General features: G+C 34.8%; 1 protein-coding gene across 1 annotated transcript in view; it reads right to left on the reverse strand.

Annotated features, from left to right (window-relative positions):
• lobo (coiled-coil domain-containing protein lost boys) overlaps positions 1 to 19,163 on the reverse strand; it is an 87,384-nt gene that overhangs the window by 37,245 nt on the left and 30,976 nt on the right. Inside the window, exons 6-8 of the mRNA XM_090380482.1 lie at positions 9,925 to 9,994; positions 6,321 to 6,449; positions 141 to 269 (exon numbers count right to left, since the gene is read on the reverse strand). Of these exons, the coding sequence (XP_090236608.1) occupies positions 141 to 269; positions 6,321 to 6,449; positions 9,925 to 9,994 (328 nt within the window). The remainder of the gene's footprint in view (positions 1 to 140; positions 270 to 6,320; positions 6,450 to 9,924; positions 9,995 to 19,163) is intronic.

The following is a 19,163-nucleotide window of genomic DNA, read 5'->3' on the forward strand; positions in this document are numbered from 1 at the left end:
CTTCTATAATGTTTTGTTTTGAAATTAGTATTCAAAGAGACATGAGACTGTATTAATGATCAATCTTTATTATCCTTAACACTGAACTTATATAGAATTTATATATAATAAAATATGGAAATAGATAATCTATACATTACCTTTTAAGCAATCAGATCGCCCTGGTGCAAAGTACTCAACTACTTCATCAGCAATATGGTAAGTAATTTTCCGCTGTAATTTATCAGCCCTCATAAAAAAGTACTCATGTTCCTCTTTCAGTTCATTATCTTAGAAAAAAAAAAAAGAAGGAATATATAATTAATATTCTTTAAATTCCTTTCATTTACTTATATAAGTAGTGTGTAATGTCAATTTTATATGAATTACATTATTTTATTTTCACATTGTTTACAGTGATACAGTGCAACCTTGATATATTGCACTTCATCATAATTAGCCATATAGTGCAAGGAAGCTTGAGGCTTATGCTGCACCAGCCAAAAGAAAGAGAGAGAGAGAGAGAGAGAGAGAGAGAGAGAGAGAGAGAGAGAGAGAGAGAGAGAGAGAGAGAGAGAGAGAGAGAGGTGGGGGGGGGAATCACCAAGAAAGAGAAGAATGATGATATCCAGCTCAGGATCCTTGGTGTGCCAAGTCCATACTCACCACATGTGAGCCCCTGTTTGGATATAATGTGGATATAATCATGTCCCCTAAAACAAATAAACAAAAAAATACATAATACAGTTTATGGCTAATCACTAATTTCACAATAGATGCTGCCAAAAGTAAACATCTATAGCTCTCAGAAGTGAACTCTCTACTGCAGTGATTTCCAAAGTGCCTCACTTTACATCTGCATACTAATGGTAGGAGTGTTGCAAATAAAATGAGTGAACTTGAACTCCTTTCCAGATAAACTAATGGTGACAGTGTAGTAATAACTGAAACAAGGTACAATACCAAGATAAAGGATGGCACCACATTTTCATTATTTCATGTGTAGCTCTGCTGGGTAAAGCATGTCCTACTGAATGTTATTTTATGCTTATATTTTTTGTGGTAGCATGTACAGTATTTACGATGGCCAAATCATAGGCAATTGGCAATTTCAATATACTGTAGCTCTGTATTCCTCTTTATTCTGATTTCTATATTCCTATCCCCCATGCACTCTAACAAATCTTCCCTGTCCCTCCTAACATATTTGTTTAATCCCCCAATCCTCCTAAAAAAATATAACCTATCTCCCTTAGTACTTTCTACAGGACTTCATACAAAGCTAACTAAAACTCTTTTTTATTCTTTTTAACATATACGCTAATATTTGAATTAGAAAAAAAAATTCCAAGAAATATCTTTTTCTAAGAGTAAGAGTTTCTAAGGGTGGGAGTAGGACATTAAGAGTAGGAGATCTAAGGACTTACTTAACAAGTATAGGGTAATGTTGAGAAAAATTTGATTTAGGGTTAAATTTGTAAGTGTCTGCACTTCTACCCAGACACAATAGGAGAGAGTATACACCAATGAGCCAAAACATTATGACCAGCAAGTCGTTATGTGAATTGAAGAAACTGCAGGTGAACTATGGCTCGTGCGCAGGTCGGGACACTGTATAAAAAACACCTGATACTGAGCTCCATTAATCAGTGTTACTCTTGTTCTTCAGATGGGAAAGGCAATGGACTTTGCCTTTCCCATCTGAAGATTTAGAAGGTGAGTTTGACAAAGGCCAAATTGTAAGGGCCAGACGACTGGGTCAGAGCATATCCGAAGTGGCATGGCTGGTGGGATGCTCGCAGTCAGCCGTGGTTAGTACCTACCGAAAGTGGTCCAAGGAGAGAAAACCCACAAACTGCAGGTGAGGTGTTGGACAACCACAGTGCTCAAGGTGAGCGAAGGCTCTCCCGGATGGAACGTGGCAACAGAAGGGCAACTATGGTGCAACTAGCCGGTAACTGGAATGCTGGTGACGGGAGTAATGTGTTACAACACACAGTATATTGAACGATGCTGAAAATGAGGCTGCATAGCCGCAGGCCGCTCCAAGTGCTCATGCTAACTATGGTTCACTGGCAACAGCACCTACAATGGGCATGCAAGCATCAAAACTGGACCTTGAGTGATTGGAAGAAGGTCATCTGGTCTGATGAATCGTGTTTCCTGATACACCATGTGGATGGCCGGGTACGTGTGCATCATTTACCTGGGGAAGTGATGGCACCTGGATGCACCGTGGGATGAAAACAAGCTGCCAGTGGTGGTGGTCATGCTTTGGGTGATATTCTGCTGGGATACCCTGCGTCCGGTCATCCATGTGCCAGGCGCTCTGACGTCTACCACCTACCTAAGCATCATTGCTGACCAGGTACACCCTTTCATGGCAACAGTCTTCCCCTCTCGTGGTGCCATCTTTCAGCAGGATAATGTGGCATGCCACACTGCCCAGACTGTTCAAGACTGGTCTGCGGAACATGACAAAGACTTCCAGGTATTGCCCTGGCCTCCAAATTCCCCAGACATCAATCCCATCGAGTATCTGTGGTTTGTGTTGGAAGAGCAACTCTGATCTGTGGCGTCTCAACTGCGGACCTTATGGGAGTTAAAGAATCTGCTGGTTACGTGTTGGTAACAGATACCACACGACACATTTAGAAATCTTGTAGCATCCATGCCTCGCCAGGTACGAGCTGTTTTGGCTGCACATGGAGGACCAACATCATATTAGGTAGGTGGTCATAATGTTTTGCCTCATCGGTGTATGATGAGAGCCTTGTCAATCAATTCAGCCCTGAAGAGATTATGCAAAGTTCATCAGGTAGAATTTTTCTCAGTGTGGTGTGTGCTTATTAACAGGAGAGACTGGTTCTACAGGAATGGAATAAGAAAAGGTGCAAGAATATGCACCCTTTCTATTTGCTATCATGGCAGTGTTAGGTGGGTTGGAAAACTGCTAGCTTGGGGGGGGGGATACATAGACTAATAGAACAATAGCCACAGGCAGAAGGAATTTCAAGGCTTGCTGTGGGTCATCATGGAACAAGGAAATACACAAATTGTGTTAGGGTAACTAAGAGTAAGAACAGGTGCAGGTATACTTGCGTGTACAACAATGCTAGGAGCATTGCTGTACACGCAAGTACAACAATGCTAGGAGCATAGTTTGTTTGTTATTTGGTTTTTAGGAGCATTAGCAACTAAGGCCATATTGCTCCGGGGATATGCGGTGGTCATTCCCTGACCTTTCCGCATCCTCCGTATTTGGTGGTCATGGGCTCAAACCCCGGTCTAATCAAGAAGCGTGTGCTATGCACTGCTGCTCCTGCCCACCTGGCTATGGAGGTGCCTAGTAAATAAATTTGATAACATTACTGTATATTGTTGTATACAGCATAATTGTATATCGTATATCAGGTTATGCTATGCAATTTAAAATATACAATTAAAAATCTGCGACTAGGCTAGGATGATCCTCATGGTCAAAATCATATGCAGTGAAGTGTGCAAATTTTATTTGATTAAAAAATAGTTTATTGCCTAAGTAACCATTGCAATTAGTCTGTAGTATTATAACATTATGATTATGAAAATAAACTAATGAGAAATATTTATAAATTATCTTATTATATGCATTTAAATGTTGTATAAAAATCATCCCCACAGCCTAGACACATTACAAAAATGAACACAACTGCCAACAATAACAGCTTAATCCTATAACCAGAGGGTTTAAACTGATATTTTATAAATAGAGGAAAGCAAAGAACAAAATCGTTACATTAACGCATTGATCTCTCAAACTGCAATGCTATCTATGAGCTACTTTCATGCTGGATCATTTAAATAAATAGCAATTAGCCTGTAAAAAGTGTAACTTTACATGTATAATTGGAGATGAGCAAATGTAACCCCAATTCACAAAGGAGGATCAAAGGCTGACACAAGTAATTATAGACCTGTTAGTTTAACTTCTGTTCCAGGAAAATTAATGGAGGCACTGGTTAAAGAAGCACTGCAGGATCATTTAGACAAGACTTCAGTTATAGCTCGGACGCAGCATGGTTTTGTTAAGGGCAGGTCTTGCCTGACCAATTTGATTGGATACTATGATGTAGTCACAAAAGAACTGAATGCAGGGAATAACTTTGATATTATATATTTGGATCTTAGAAAGGCTTTTGATACTGTTGCACATGGAAGACTGCTGCACAAATTGGAGCAGTGTGGCATTGGAGGCAAATTGCTGCTATGGATAAGGGGATGGTTGAGTGGCAGAAGACAGAGAGTGGTAATCAATGGACACTGCTCAACGTGGACTAATGTTATTAGTGGAGTTCCTCAGGGTTCAGTGTTGGGTCCGTTGTTGTTTTCGGTGTTTATGAATGATATTGATGATGGTATATCAAGTTTAATGTCCAAGTTTGCAGATGATACAAAGGTTGGAAGGGTTGTTAAGGACACTACTGATGCTATGCTGCTGCAACAGGATCTGGAAAGGTTGAACAGATGGGCTGAGAGGTGGCAAATGAAGTTTAACATTGACAAATGTAAAGTACTACATATGGGAAACAGTAACCCCAGAGCAACGTATCAACTCTGCGGTACTACACTGACAGTGGTGGAAAATGAAAAGGACCTGGGGGTAATTGTGCAGGCAGATATGAAGTTCTCTGAGCAGTGCAGACGAGCTGCAAGAGTAGCTCATGGTGTCTTGTCAATGATATGCAGGAATTTTTCTAGCAGGGATAAGGAGGTGATTATTCCCTTGTATAAGGCAATGGTTAGGCCACATCTTGAGTACTGTATACAGGTCTGGAAGCCTCATTTCAAGAAGGATGTAGAGCTGCTGGAACGGGTACGGAGAAGGGCAACAAGATTAGTGAATGGAACAAAGGGTTGCTCTTACGAAGAAAAGCTTAAGTTTTGCAAATTACAGAGTCTGGAGACTAGGCACCAGCGAGGTGATCTGATAGAGGTGTATAAGGCTTTGAATGGTTTGAGCATGCTCAATGCCAATGGGATTCTTCCTCTTGCTCAGAATAATCACCTCAGAGGGCATAAATTCAAATTGAGGAAGGACGGATGTCGGATAGATGTGCGGAAATTTGCCTTTGGCCAGCGGGTGGTTGGTTGGTGGAACCAACTTCCATCATTTGTTGTTGAAGTTGATAGCCTAAACAAATTTAAGGCTCAACTGGACAGGTATTTCGAACGAACGGAGGGGTGAAATGGGAGTGGTGTGTTTTTTTTTTTTTTTTTGGCTGATGCTGAATAAGCTTGCTTTCTTGCATCATATGCCTCTACTAATGCTAATGCTAATGCTAATGCTAATGTATGTGATGCTAATACCACCAATCATTTTTTTTTAGTGTTTATTGAAACAGGTGGTTGGCAGTATAATTTGTCTGTATAATTCCCTCTATAGAGTGGAATTACTTCAAAAGGAAAACACTGGTGGTGGTAAACTATGCACTTTTAACGTTTCTGAGAAAGTTCTTTTACTTCAAGCTTTGAAAATTAGAAGTACCCACTGTCCTTATTGAGTGCTGTAAAAAATGTCTTTTTTTTTTTTTTTTTTTTTTTTTTTTTGTATAATGAAATAATGACACTCCTTACTCTTGCAGAACTTAAGTATGTATAATTCATTATAATTTTCAGAAGGATTTGGCCTTTATCATACAGTTAATAAAATTTAATTAGGTAATATTTAAATAAACTTTACAATAATTTAATTGTAAAAGTAATCTTATTTAGCACCTAAAGAAAGTTGATCCAAGGGAGCTGCCATAATGTAAAGCAATATAAATACAGGCAATCCCAGTATAACACAGTACTTCTACAACAAGGTTTCACTCTAACATGGTTTGAGAATTCCTGGAAATCTCACATAAAATGGTATTTTTGAACTTTTGTGCTGGGAAAACCCTGCCATTGTGTAATTTTAAACGTTTCCATTCCTTTTTGTGAATCCCTGCTGTTGACTCACTAGTCATTATCACCTTCGTGACATTTTTCTAGAGAACATTTCTGGAGGTCACTACCATAAAACAATTTGCAGTTTCCGGTTTATTGGTCTTTTCTGTTAGTGTATAATTATCCTTAATCCCCATATATTAATTTCTCCAGAAAGTGATGATTGTGTTCACAGTGTTAATATACAAAATACAGTACATCCCTTGAGAACAGTTTTATAGTTTTTAGAGGCTTTTATCATTTAGTTTTCTGCTAAAGTTCTGCTAAAGCTTGTTTCTACAAGGGTAAAATTAAAACTATTCTTTATACAATAAAAATTATAAAAATAAACACTGCCTATAAAACAAATTATCATAGAGAAAACTTACATTCTCTGTCTACATAGACTAACACTCTGGTTATTACTCCATCACAGTGGAAGTATGGGGAAAACTTTTCAACCTTTACACGTTTATAAAATCTTTCTTTTTGATTACCTGGATATTTTCCTTCAAAATCTATACAAAAAATTAAAATTTCACAAAGCATTATGATTAAAAATATAAAAATAAACATATTTAAATGTAATATTTAATAATATTAATAATTTATAACATTTAATATTTCAATTTAAAAATATTTAATAACACCTAAATTAGATCAAATTAATTTGCTTCTATGTATGAAAAAGAAACAGGTGAGATAATGTATGCATTATGTTACATTTCAGACAGAAAAATTAATTGAATTTTTCATTTTCTGAGATGAACAGAAGTGAAAAGTAAATAATTAATTAACTTTTTACCAATTAATTACTATTTAATAACTAATAATATAAAATGTAATTCTTTTCACTTCACTGCACATACTCCACAACATGATATTCACTCATCTTTATTACAATGTACTTATTGCTTCTTGGATTTTAATAAAATGAAATATAACATGTATTTCATGGATCTTCTGTGAGTAATAAAATAAATATGCAGTAATAATTTATTATATTCATATATTTAGTAAAGTAATAACAAAAAAATAAGCTCATCAAAAAATAACCACTTTAACTTGTGTAGTGCTTAAACTAAAAAATTTTCTTTTCTGTGCATCCGCCATATTGTTCATTCATTCCTCCAGTTGGTGCATGGCTATAAATGTAATATCCAGTGGTTCAACTACAGTGAATAGATAACTTATGTGGTATGTATGAAAAAAAAAAAAAGATGATAACTGCTGAATTTTCATTTGCTGGTTTAGATTAAATGATTTAGAAAAACATTTTTATTAGTAACTTAAATCTAATAACTTTTTTCATTAGTAACTTTTTAAAGCTTATGCAGCATTAGCCAAAAAAATCCTATTTCACCTATACATCCCTTCCAATAATTTTTCCACTTTATCATTGAATTTATTCAAGTTATCCACTTTCACAACATCAGAGGGAAGTTTGTTCCAGCAATCAACCACCCGTTGACTAAAGGAAATCTTCCACACATCTATTATGCAACTATCCTTCCTCAATTTGAATTTATGCCTGCTGATGTGTGTAGTCTGAGCAAGTGGAAGAATCCCATCAGCACTGAGCTTGCTTAATCCATTCAAAGCCTCATAAACCTCAATCATATCTCCTTGTAGGGGCCTAGTTTCCAGATACTGCAATTTGAAGAACTGAAGCTTTTCTTGGTAAGGGCTTTGTTCTCCCTCACTAATCTTGTTGCTCTTCTCTGTATCTGCTGCAGCAGCTCTACATCCTTCCTAAAATGAAGCCTCCAGACCAGTATATGGTACTCAAGATGTGTCCTGACCATTGCTTTATACAATGAAATAATCATCTCCTTATTCTTGCTAGCAAAATTCTTGTATATCATTGACAAACCCGATGTACTGTCCTGGCAGCCTTTCTGCACTGCTCAGAGAATTTCTTATCTAACTGCACAATTACCCCCAGGCCTTTTTAATTTTTCACTACATTGAGTGTGGTACCACACAGTTGGTACATTATTCTGGGATTACTTCTATCCATATGCAATACTTTGCATTCATCAATGTACCTCAATTGCCATTTCTCAGCCAAACCGCCTAATTTTTCTAGATCTTGTTGCAATAGCATATCATTATTATCAATAACCACCCTGCCGACTTTTGTATCATCTGCAAACTTAGACAATAAACCTGATATATCTTCATCAATATCATTAATAAATACAGAAAACAACAATGGGCCCAGCGCCAAACCAAAATGCCCAGCAAAAGTTACTCCTGAAAAAGAAGCTCCAATGAAGAAAAGACAAAAATGCTCAGCCCCTGAAAGTTAATACTGAGATTGAGAATAACATTTTCAAACATCATGAAAGTCTATTAAGTACCAGACATTTTTATGGCAATAAAAATTAAACTACATATATTATAAAAGCAAACACGGACACAACGAAAGAGCTAGTTAGTCAGAAACAGCTAATAATCAATGTGATAAAGACTTTGCTAATAATGATCAGATCTGGAAGATTACTTCAGAGATAAATTTAATATCACAATAAAAGTCATTAAAATGAAATCATTATACCCTAACACCTATTCATCCTTTAAGGTATCATTCTCATAATCATCTTCCACAGATATTAAAACCAAATAATTTTCCTGAAGAAAAATTATTTGTGCAGCCCTTTCGTATAATGAAATGAAAAGAAAGTACAATAAAAACAATCAAAAGGAAGAAGACAGTCCTGAAGGTTGTGAAGGAGCTAGCAAAAAATTTTCTACTATATAGCAATTGCAATTATTTAAGCAAAGTAACATAAATCTAACAACACATTATCTACTATATACTCAAATGAAATCAAGAAAAATATAAATAATTTTAAAAATTACTATCAAATACATAGAAATATTTTGGGGCTATCAGTAGAGACTTAAAGTTAGTATTTATAGTCATGATTATGATATTCTAGCCTGTAGAGAGATCTGGTTATAACCAAGCATACTGGATGAGGAAATTTTGCCAAGTGGCTTTAATTTAATTAGGGAGAGGGGAGAGAGAGAGAAAAAATATGTAATTTTCTCTCTTTTTTTAAAGATTTTTTCTCTCTTGTGAAGTATTTTTTTTTTTCTATACAAAATTGAGAATAAATAATAATTATATAATCATAATTATAATCATGTTGTGGAAGTTGATAGCTTAAATAAATTCAAGGCAGAACTAGACAAACATTTGGAATGAATAGATCAGTGAAATGGGAAGGGTTTTTTTTTTTTTTTTTTTGGCTGATGCTGTATAAGCTTGCTTTCTTGCATCATGTGCCTCTACTAATGCTAATGCTAATAATACTAGTTTATTTATCCACTCCAGCAACAAAGTGCATATTAAGGAAATTAGAAACAAATTGAAAACATTTTATAAAAGCAAAACCAAAAGATTCAGTTATTTTCATATTAAAGGATTTCAATGCACAATATGAAAGAGGCCAAAATTTAAACAGGAATTATAAAAGAACAGATGGCCTACCATTGTTTCTTGAATAAATATTTTACAGACAGAATCTTCAGCAGAAATGTAGAGTACCAATGCAATTTGATAGTTATGTTGACCTTGTATTCTCTAATATTGATATTGCCATTTTGTATGGAGAGAATCTAGTAAGGTCTGAACATTACTCTATTATTTTGACAGTGAAATAATCAATCACAAAACAAAAGAGAACAGATTTTATGAATACAACTATAATTTTAGGAGAGTGAACTGAGACAGGACACAGTTGGATCTTCTGGCTGCTGAGTGGATCCTCCATTCTCTCAATCAACCCAAACAGATGAACTATTAGATAAATTATATACAGTATTACAATAAAATATTCATTTTCAGGTACTAAATATTTTAAGATATTGAGGGGTAATATAAGTTATAACAAAATATGTAAAAAAATTGTCAAAAAGAGAAATGAAATATCTGCTTGGCAAAATTCAATACTATTTATGATAAGGAATCATAAGAGTACTAACCTTCTGGAGAAATGTCAAGATATCTAACCCAAGAAACAGGCATGTCCGAAACACAAGGGGCAACTTCAGCCTACAATTCAAAAGAAAAAAATCAATTATTTATATGAAATGATTCTAGTGCTATGATAAAAAGGCATAACATGTGTTCAAGTTATTTATCATAATAAACTTTAATGCTTTATTAGATAAAACAACATTTATCTAATAAAACTTCTGTATTTAATTTTCACTTTCTGTTAAGTCTTTTCCATGATTAGCTTTAATTTCACTGGATAACCAAAATGAAATATAAGAAAGCTGTTCAAAAAGTAATAAGACAAGTATATATACAGCAGTGTGATATATTTAATTTTTTTTTTTTTTTTTTTATGAAAACCCCAAACACAAAAGGCACCAAAACCTATAGCACTTGTTGTTCTTCCAAGTATCAAGCTTTATATATAATTTACTTATCTCACAATTGTCTGACCCACAATAGATGGCCCAAAATATTCTTTAGAAACACCTTTAATTTTGGTCTAAAGTATTCTTTAGAAAACATCCTCCATGGCCTTTATGCATCACTCAATCAATGGAAAGTGGTTAGGTCCCCCAACATTTTATTTCCATTCTGGAAGGAACCAAAACTCACAGGTGTCAAATCTAAACTATATGGAGAATGTGGTAAAAATCTGGTGCTTTCCTGCTGCAGAAAACTGGAAATACAGAGACAGAAATACACGAGGATGCAAAATATTGTGATGAAAGAGAATGTCCACTTTTGTGTAAAATGTTGTAGTAATGTGTACAAAATACAGGCATAGTATCATCGACAGTGAAATGCTGTTATACTGCACATTTGTAGAGGATGTCTGACTGGTAAAAATTATCATTCTTATTAGTAGTAGTAGTAGCGGCAAAGGATGTTAAGAAACAAGCATCAACTAAAAAAAAATTAAAAATACCCACCTCACTGCCCATCCCCTCTAATAACATCTCTAATTCTTCTTAAAATCTGAAAGTAGTTTGTTCCAACAATTTATTGGAAAATTGACTGAAAGTAAATTTTTGCACATCTATCCTGCAACTATCCTTTTTCAATTTAAATTTGTTTCCTTGTGTGTTGTCCAAGAAAAAGTAAGAATATCACCATCATCATTAAGTTTATTCAATCCATTTAAAAGCTTCCTCACAAGTGTCCAGTTTTCAAATGCTGCAATTTGCAGAACCAAAGATTTTTGTGGTAAGAGAACCCCTTTGTGCTGTTAACTCTGGTTGCTCTTCTCTGCAGCCATTCCAAAAGATCAAAATCTTCCTTAAAATGAGGCTTCCAGGCCCATATGTATTATTTAAGAAGTGGCTAACCAATGCCTTATACAATAAGATAATCACCTCTGTGTCCCTACTGGCAAAGTTCCTATATATGAATGACAGAACCTTATGAGCTGTTCTAGCAGCCTGCACACACCATAACATATCTTCCAGCACTTTTTGTTGCTTTGGCATTTATTTGTAGTCACAGAGCAAGAAACTTTCCACTGGCTTCTTTGTTGTTTGGTAGTGGGATCGCGATAAAATACCTATAATTTGGCAACAGTAGTGATGGTATAAAGAAAATGTATTACCAGGTTCTTCAAAACCATCTATAAGTTCTTGATACTTGCACTAGGAATGAGTAGGATGACTTACGCTCCATTTGATAGGGAGCTAACAATGTGAGACTTTAATAGTTATATACACATTTAATTGCTAAGTCTCTTTGAAAGAGTCCATGTGCATTACCTATTAAAACCGATAACATGTCAGTGCATTCATGAACAGTTGTGCAATGACTTTTGCAAACAATAGCAACAGATATGTCCACCAAACATTTATTTCAGGACGTCAAAGGTCATCTAGTTCAATGTTTATCCACTATGGATTCCTGCCTTCAGAAAATACTTTACAGCAACAGGAAGCACTAATGACATACTTTTCTCACCACAGGTTTCTGGAATCATATAGAATATCTCTGTAGAAGTCGCCCCTCAAGTGAACACAAAACCCTGATCATATAACACTGTTCCATGCTTGATTCCATTTCAGTGGAAAAACTACCAAACTAACAAGCCCATTACTGCTTGTGGGCGGACAAGAAGTCAGAGGAGCCTGAAAGTTCATTTGGCATGGTTTATAAAGAGCACAAGAGAAGATGGAGGGATTCTTTCAATAATTTCATGAGGAGAAAGCAGAATTTGTAGTTTCACTTTGTTCCATTTGCACACGTGTAGACAAATTCAATATGTGTAACACTTCAATGTTTATTTACAATTGATAATAACTGAAAGTATTACAAACAGCCTAATGATATGATGCCAATGCACATTCTTTGCTAAGTTGCAATTTCTCTCTGCTAAAATAACGAGTTTTGTTCACAGTCATATTACTTTTTATTAGCTTTTGAATAGTCCTCATAATTTCATATTTAATTATAATTTTAAATACAGAAATGGTAAAACATACACAAATTTTGATAAATCCCACATACAAAAGGTAATACCAAATCCAAAATTTTCAAACTTTATGTAAAAATATCATTTTTACATAAGTTAAGATACTGCACAGTAATTAAATGCCTGCCTGGTGAGAGCAAATATTTAACCTTGCAAAGGTCAAAGAACAGAATTATAAGAAAATTACTGAATTTAGGATACAAGAATATGCCACATTCAATAGAGTTGTATCTATAATGTATGCAGAAATCAGTCTCACAGTGATACATTACTACTCAAATTATGAGATGCATGTAATGCTCTGCTGATTTGGAAGGAAACCAAATGCAAACAAGCAATTTAATGAAGCAAAATTCAAATGTGTGGGTTTAATATATACTGTAATTGTTTAATTACAATATATATGTGGATATATATATATTGTAATTAAACTTAAATATGCAGAGAAATAAATCAACAATACCTTAACTTGACCAAAGAAAGATTCAAAATCATAAGTAAACATAACATCAAAAAACTTCAGTAATATACTTCTAACTGCCACTGCATAAGAAATTAGGTAATGCATATGTGCATCACATTTCAGGCACATTCAATTTTAATCCTTAAATTAATTGAATTTTTTCTTCTTCTGTGATTAATAGAAGTTAAAAATATATAATTAATTGTCTTGTTACCAATTAATTACTAATTGATTAGTTAATGATATATAAAAGTACAGTGGATGCTGCTTATTATGATCACTTTGGGATTCAGCTAAAGTGATAACAATAACTGAAGAAACTAGAATGCAGTTGTTCAGCATTGTTTATTTATGCAGAGAAAAAATGTGTACATAAAAAAAGTCCATAGACAGAAAGAAGAAAATGTCAAAATCAAGCAATATAAAATACATTAATTTGATTGTGAACTATTTCTTTCAGAAATTCATCAATAAAAATGCAACTGCTATAACATTTCTGGAAATCCATACAAACCATTAAAAACAAATAAATAAAATATTAAAAGCAAGAATACAGTCAGATTGGTAGGAGTACAGTACTTTCTTTCACAGAGTAATGACACTGACAACCACATGAACTGTAGAAAGTAATATCGGTAACTAGCAATACAACATGTCAGAGTTCAAGAACAAACCTAGGCCTGACGTAGCCGAGTGGTCAGGAGCGAGAGTGCATAGCACGCGTTCCTTGAGTGGACCGGGGTTCAAGCCCATGACTACTAAATACGATAAATATTTTTATTGATGATTTATTGTAAACTCTACTGACTTGGTTGTCGTGCCGGAGTATAAACAAAATTTAATCTGAACAAATCTTCCACTTCACATGTAGGCTGCAATAAGGCAAAAAAGTGATAATATAAACTGATGCACTGATTACAATAAATGACATCTTTTCTATGTATTAGTATATGTCTGTTGAGACTTCATAAAAGTGATAATATTATCTTTGATCACAATAAGCAATGTGCACTGCAATTGTTTTCACTTCAATACACATATCTCACTATGTAATATTCGCTCAATGTTTTGTAATATTTTACTTATTTCCTTCTGGATTTTTAATAAAAATTAAAATCCAGAAGGAAAATTACACAAATAAGACCACAGTATGCTGTCAAGATTTTTGTCATATATTTTGTTTATTTCCTTCTGGATTTTAATAACAGTTGAAATATAACATATATTTTGCATTTCTGCTCTGATTAATATAAAAATAAAATAGTAATAATTTATGGTTTATATGTTTAGAGAATTGGTAACAAAAAAATGAGTGCCTCAAAAAAGCATGTTTGTTCACAAAGAGCCAAGAATGCTTCTTTTCTGCACATCTAACATATTGTTCCTTCATTCCTCCAATAAGCAAACAGCAACAAATATAATATCCAGAGCTTCAGCTACAATATATCATATCTAGATAGCTAATATTATATATATATGAAAAAAAAAAATAAAATAATAGCTGCCAAATTCCTAGTTGTCTGATTTTAATGAAATCTGTGGTGTCTTGACAAATCTTTCTAGAAGAAATAAATATAAAATTTTGTGAAATTCTGTCCAATGAGAATTGGATCATTACATCCTGATGGACAGATGGATGGACAGAGTGAAGTTAATAGGCATTTCCCATGTATGTGAACATACCTAAAAACAAATGATGCAAGAAAGGAAGCTTATACAGCATCCGCCAAAAAAAAACAAAATCTTTCCATTTCACCTATCCATTCCCTCTAACAGTTTGTCTAGTTCTTCTTGAATTTATTCAAGTTATTTGTCCACTTCCACAACATCAGAAGGAATTCTGTTCCAGCAAGCAACCGTCCATTGGCTAAAGGCAAACTTCCATACATCTATTAAATCTATTTAAATTCAAGAAGAATGTAACCATTCAAATTTACATCTATTTAAATTCAAGAAGAATGTAACCATTCTTCTTGAATTTAAATTTATGCTCTCATTTGCGCAGTCTGAGCAAGAGAAACAATTTCATCAGCACTGAGCTTGCTCTCAATCCATTCAAATTTGTCTTAAACACTCTAATCAGATCACCTCACAGATGCCTAGTCTCCAAACATTGCAATTTGCAGATATGAAGCATTTCTTGGTAAGAGCACCACTTTGTTCCCTTCACCAATCTGGTTGCCCTTCTCTGTACTACCCATTGCAGCAACTCTACATTCTTCCTAATATGAGGCCTATAAACCTATATGGTACTCAATATGTGGCCTTACCATTACCTTATACAATGAAATAATCATTTCCTTATCCCTGCTAGAAAAATTCCTGTATATCATTGAAAAATATCTGTGCTATCCTGGCAGCCTGTCTGCAGTAATCAGAGAACTTCATATCTGACTGCACACTTACCCCCAGATCTTTTCATTTTCCAGTACCATGAGCGTAATACTGTTGTTGTTATTTGGTTTTTTTTTTTAGGAGCATTAGCAGCTAAGGCCATATTGCTCCGGGGATATGCAGTGGTCATTCCCTGACCTTTCCGCATCCTCCGTATTTGGTGGTCACAGGCTCGAACCCGGGTTTAATCAAGAAGCGTGTGCTACGCACTGCTGCTCCTGCCCACCTGGTTATGGAGGTGCCAGCATAATACTACACAGTTGATATGTTAATCTGAAATTATTGCTATTCATATGCAGTACTTTGCATCTGTCGATGTTAAATCTCAATTGCCATTCATACAGTCCAACTGCCTAATTTTTCTAGATCTTGTTGCAGTAGTATACCACCATTTCGTAGCCGAGTGGGCAAGAGCGGGAGTGCAGTAGCACACGCTCTTTGAGTAGACCGGGGTTCAAGCCCCTGACTGCTGAATACGGTCGATCTGCCAACCCGCACTGGACTAGCGTGGCAGATTATGGTCCATTTCCCTCAGCATGAATTGTTGAGGAGGCTTCCATCCTGCAGTGGGTTGATAATGGCTGCACTTTACTTTTTTTTTTTTTTTTACCACCATTTCTGTCATTAATCACCCTGTCAATCTTTTTATCATCTACAAACTTAAAACACTAAACCTGATATATTTTCATCAATATCATTAATAAATACAGAAAACAACAATGGTCCAGCACCGAATCCTGGGAACTCCACTGATAACATTAGTCGACAATGAGCAGTCTCCATTAATAACAACTCTTTGTCTTCTACCACTCAACTCCCTCTATCCATAGCAGTAACTTGCACTTAATGCCACACTGCTCAAATTTGTACAGTAGCCTATTATGTGCAGTAGTATCAAAAGCTTTCCTGAAAATCAAGTATATAATATCAAAATTATTTTTTGCATCCAGTTCCTTTGTTATTGCAGCATAGTATCCAATCAAATTGATCAGACAACGTTTCCCCTTGACAAACCCATGTTGTGACTGAAGTACAACTGCACTCCTGTCTAAATGGTTCTGTATTACTTCTCTAACCAGTGACTCCATTATTTTCACTGGAACAGAAGTTAAGCTAACAGGTCTGTAATACTCATGTCACTTTTTGATCCTCCTTTGTGAATTGGGGATATGTTCACACATCTCCAGTCCACAGGGACTTTCCCTGAATCCAAGGATGCTCTCATAATTATAGCTAAGGGTTTGTGTACTGCCTTTGCTGTCTCCCTTAATATAATTGATAGATCCCATCCACCCCTAGGTGCTTTTCTTACATTTATCTTCAAAAATTTTTCTTTCACTTTCCCCTAAGTTATAACAAAGTCATTTAGCTCCTTGGTATAAACTTTTGGCATCCACTTCTCTTAGGCGCCTCCGTAGCCAGGTGGGCAGGAGCAGCAGTGCGTAGCACACGTTCCTTGATTAGACCGGGGTTCGAGCCCGTGACCACCAAATACGGAGGATGCGGAAAGGTCAGGTAATGACCACCACATATCCCCGGAGCAATATGGCCTTAGTTGCTAATGCTCCTAAAAAACCAAATAGCAACAACAACAACTTCCCTAAAGAATTCTTCATGTATGAATGTAAATGCAAAATGCTTATTCAGCTTATCAGCAACCTGAGCAGGATCATCAACAGATGAACCATTGACATCAAATGGACCCATGTGATTTAGCTAGTGTTTACATGAAAAAAAAGTCTTTGCTCTTTTTCTCTGCATCCTTTGCCAAACATTTCTCATAATCTGCCTTAGCTTGCCTAAGATCCATGTGACTTGATTGCAGACTAGTTTATATCTACCTTAGGCTTCTGTATCACCTGATAATTTATATGCATCCCATGTATTTTTCTTTTCTGCAACGAGTCCCATTAGTCTCAACTTTTATTTACATTCCAAAAATAAAACAACATTTAATCCTTAAAATCACAGTTTTCAGTCCCATGGTACAACAAAAATGTTGTATGTTAAGCATTGTTTTATTTTTTGGAGTGTAAGTAAAAGTTTTTCTTTATTCCTTAACTCACTGAAGGTGACCCAAGGTAATAAGGTGTTTTCTTAGCAGTTTTCCTGATCTTACTTATAAAAAAAAATGCCACTCAATGATATTACATAGCTGCCAATTTCTGGTTTTTGAAAAGCTAAAGTTCAGCAAGCACGACGAAAGCTGTAGAGTTTTGGCCAAAATGGATGAAAGACAGAATAAATATTTTGTTTTGCAGAAAACATTAAGCAAACAGGAGCTTTTTTTGGAAAAAAAAAACAGAGGTTTTTTTAAAAGTTTACACTGCACCAGAATTTAAATTTCACTGGCAACATTCACATTTTATAATAAAATATAGCCATAGGATTGTTTACCACTATAGTATGCTTTCAAACATTGGCGTATCTAGGATTTTTCTCTCTGTGGATTTCTGTTTTTTAAATTGCCCGTTAGATGTAAATTGAAACTACTTCAAAAAAGATACTATTTCAGACTTTGCCTTCTTCAGAAATGTTCAGTCAAAGTTTTGTTTATAACAATGGTTTTTTTTTTTTTTTTTTGATTTGGTAGTTGTTGGCGCATCGGCTTCTGTGGCCATATTGCACCTCCCAAGGTTTTTGCAGTACTTTGATCCAAGCCCGAGGCGGGAATCGAACCCGCGACCTTTGGGTTGCCGGGCAGGTACTTTACCCACTCGGCTAACCCGGTCGGCATAACAATGGCACTGCTGTTTAGGTTTCACTTAGTTGCCTTTGCACCATAAAAACCTAAATCAAATTTAGATTTGGCAGTGAAGAGCATTTCCAAAGTTTACCCAGAAAGAGAGCTGATCTTTTTTTTTTTTTCAGCTGGTTGAATATTCTCATACTCAGCACTGCCATGTATGAGGAACAGTTAAAATTCCAAGCATGACCTAGGATAATTTGTTATATTGCAAGCTTCACATAATTTTTTTTTTCTTTTATTATTATGAAATGAGAACTGAAACTGAAACATATGTATAGTATATCTTTATCTTCATTGATACTCAGAAGTATGGAAATTTCATGTCTTTTTTTTTTTTGAAAAATCGATACATTTCAATTTGGTTCAAAAAATCTGTACTCTGAGTAGTACTATCGGATAACAAATTGATTGTCCAAATACAATTATATATAAGCTAAAGTTAAATAATATTTAACATAACATTTCCAAAAACTGAGCTGACTTCAAACAAAATTCACAGCATGTTGATGCTATCTATAAATTCTGCTTGGAACCAGCAGATGTTCAAATGCCATAAGGAAACAAGCTTTTTTCTTAGGAATTCATGACAGAACATCAGTTAGGTGCTAAACTAAGTCCACAATTTATCAAATTTATTCATAAAGTCAAACTTTCAACTACCATAAGGAAACAAGCTTTGCTCTTAGGAATTCATGACAGAACAATTTACCAAATTTATTCATAAAAGTCTTCAAATGTTTAATATGCTCACAGCTTCTGCTGTGAGCATATTAAACATTTGAATTTGTAATACTTCATTGGATTATCAATACACAAATCACCTCAACAGCACAGCATTAGTAGAATTGCATTAATGTTTTTTTAAATATGTATATAACATAGTAAAATTTTCTTGCAAATGTTGTGGTGACTACTGATCAGGTCATCATCCATCAATTTTTTTTGATATTCCTGATTTATTGTCTCTGTATTCATCTCTCACTAGACTTATAATTGTGACTGACAAGGAAGGCAGCTGTTACTAATTTATTGACATTTAAGATAGTGGGGAGTGTTTTGACTCATATATCTAGACTCAATGAGCAATGTGAGCTAGAGGAGTTACAATCCCATATATTCATTTTCTTTGAAAATAAATCTTTAATGATATTAATTTTTACTA

This window comes from Mastigoproctus giganteus, chromosome 8, assembly GCF_048544385.1.
Source record: "Mastigoproctus giganteus isolate SK-2022 chromosome 8, ASM4854438v1, whole genome shotgun sequence".
Classification (NCBI taxonomy): domain Eukaryota; kingdom Metazoa; phylum Arthropoda; class Arachnida; order Uropygi; family Thelyphonidae; genus Mastigoproctus; species Mastigoproctus giganteus.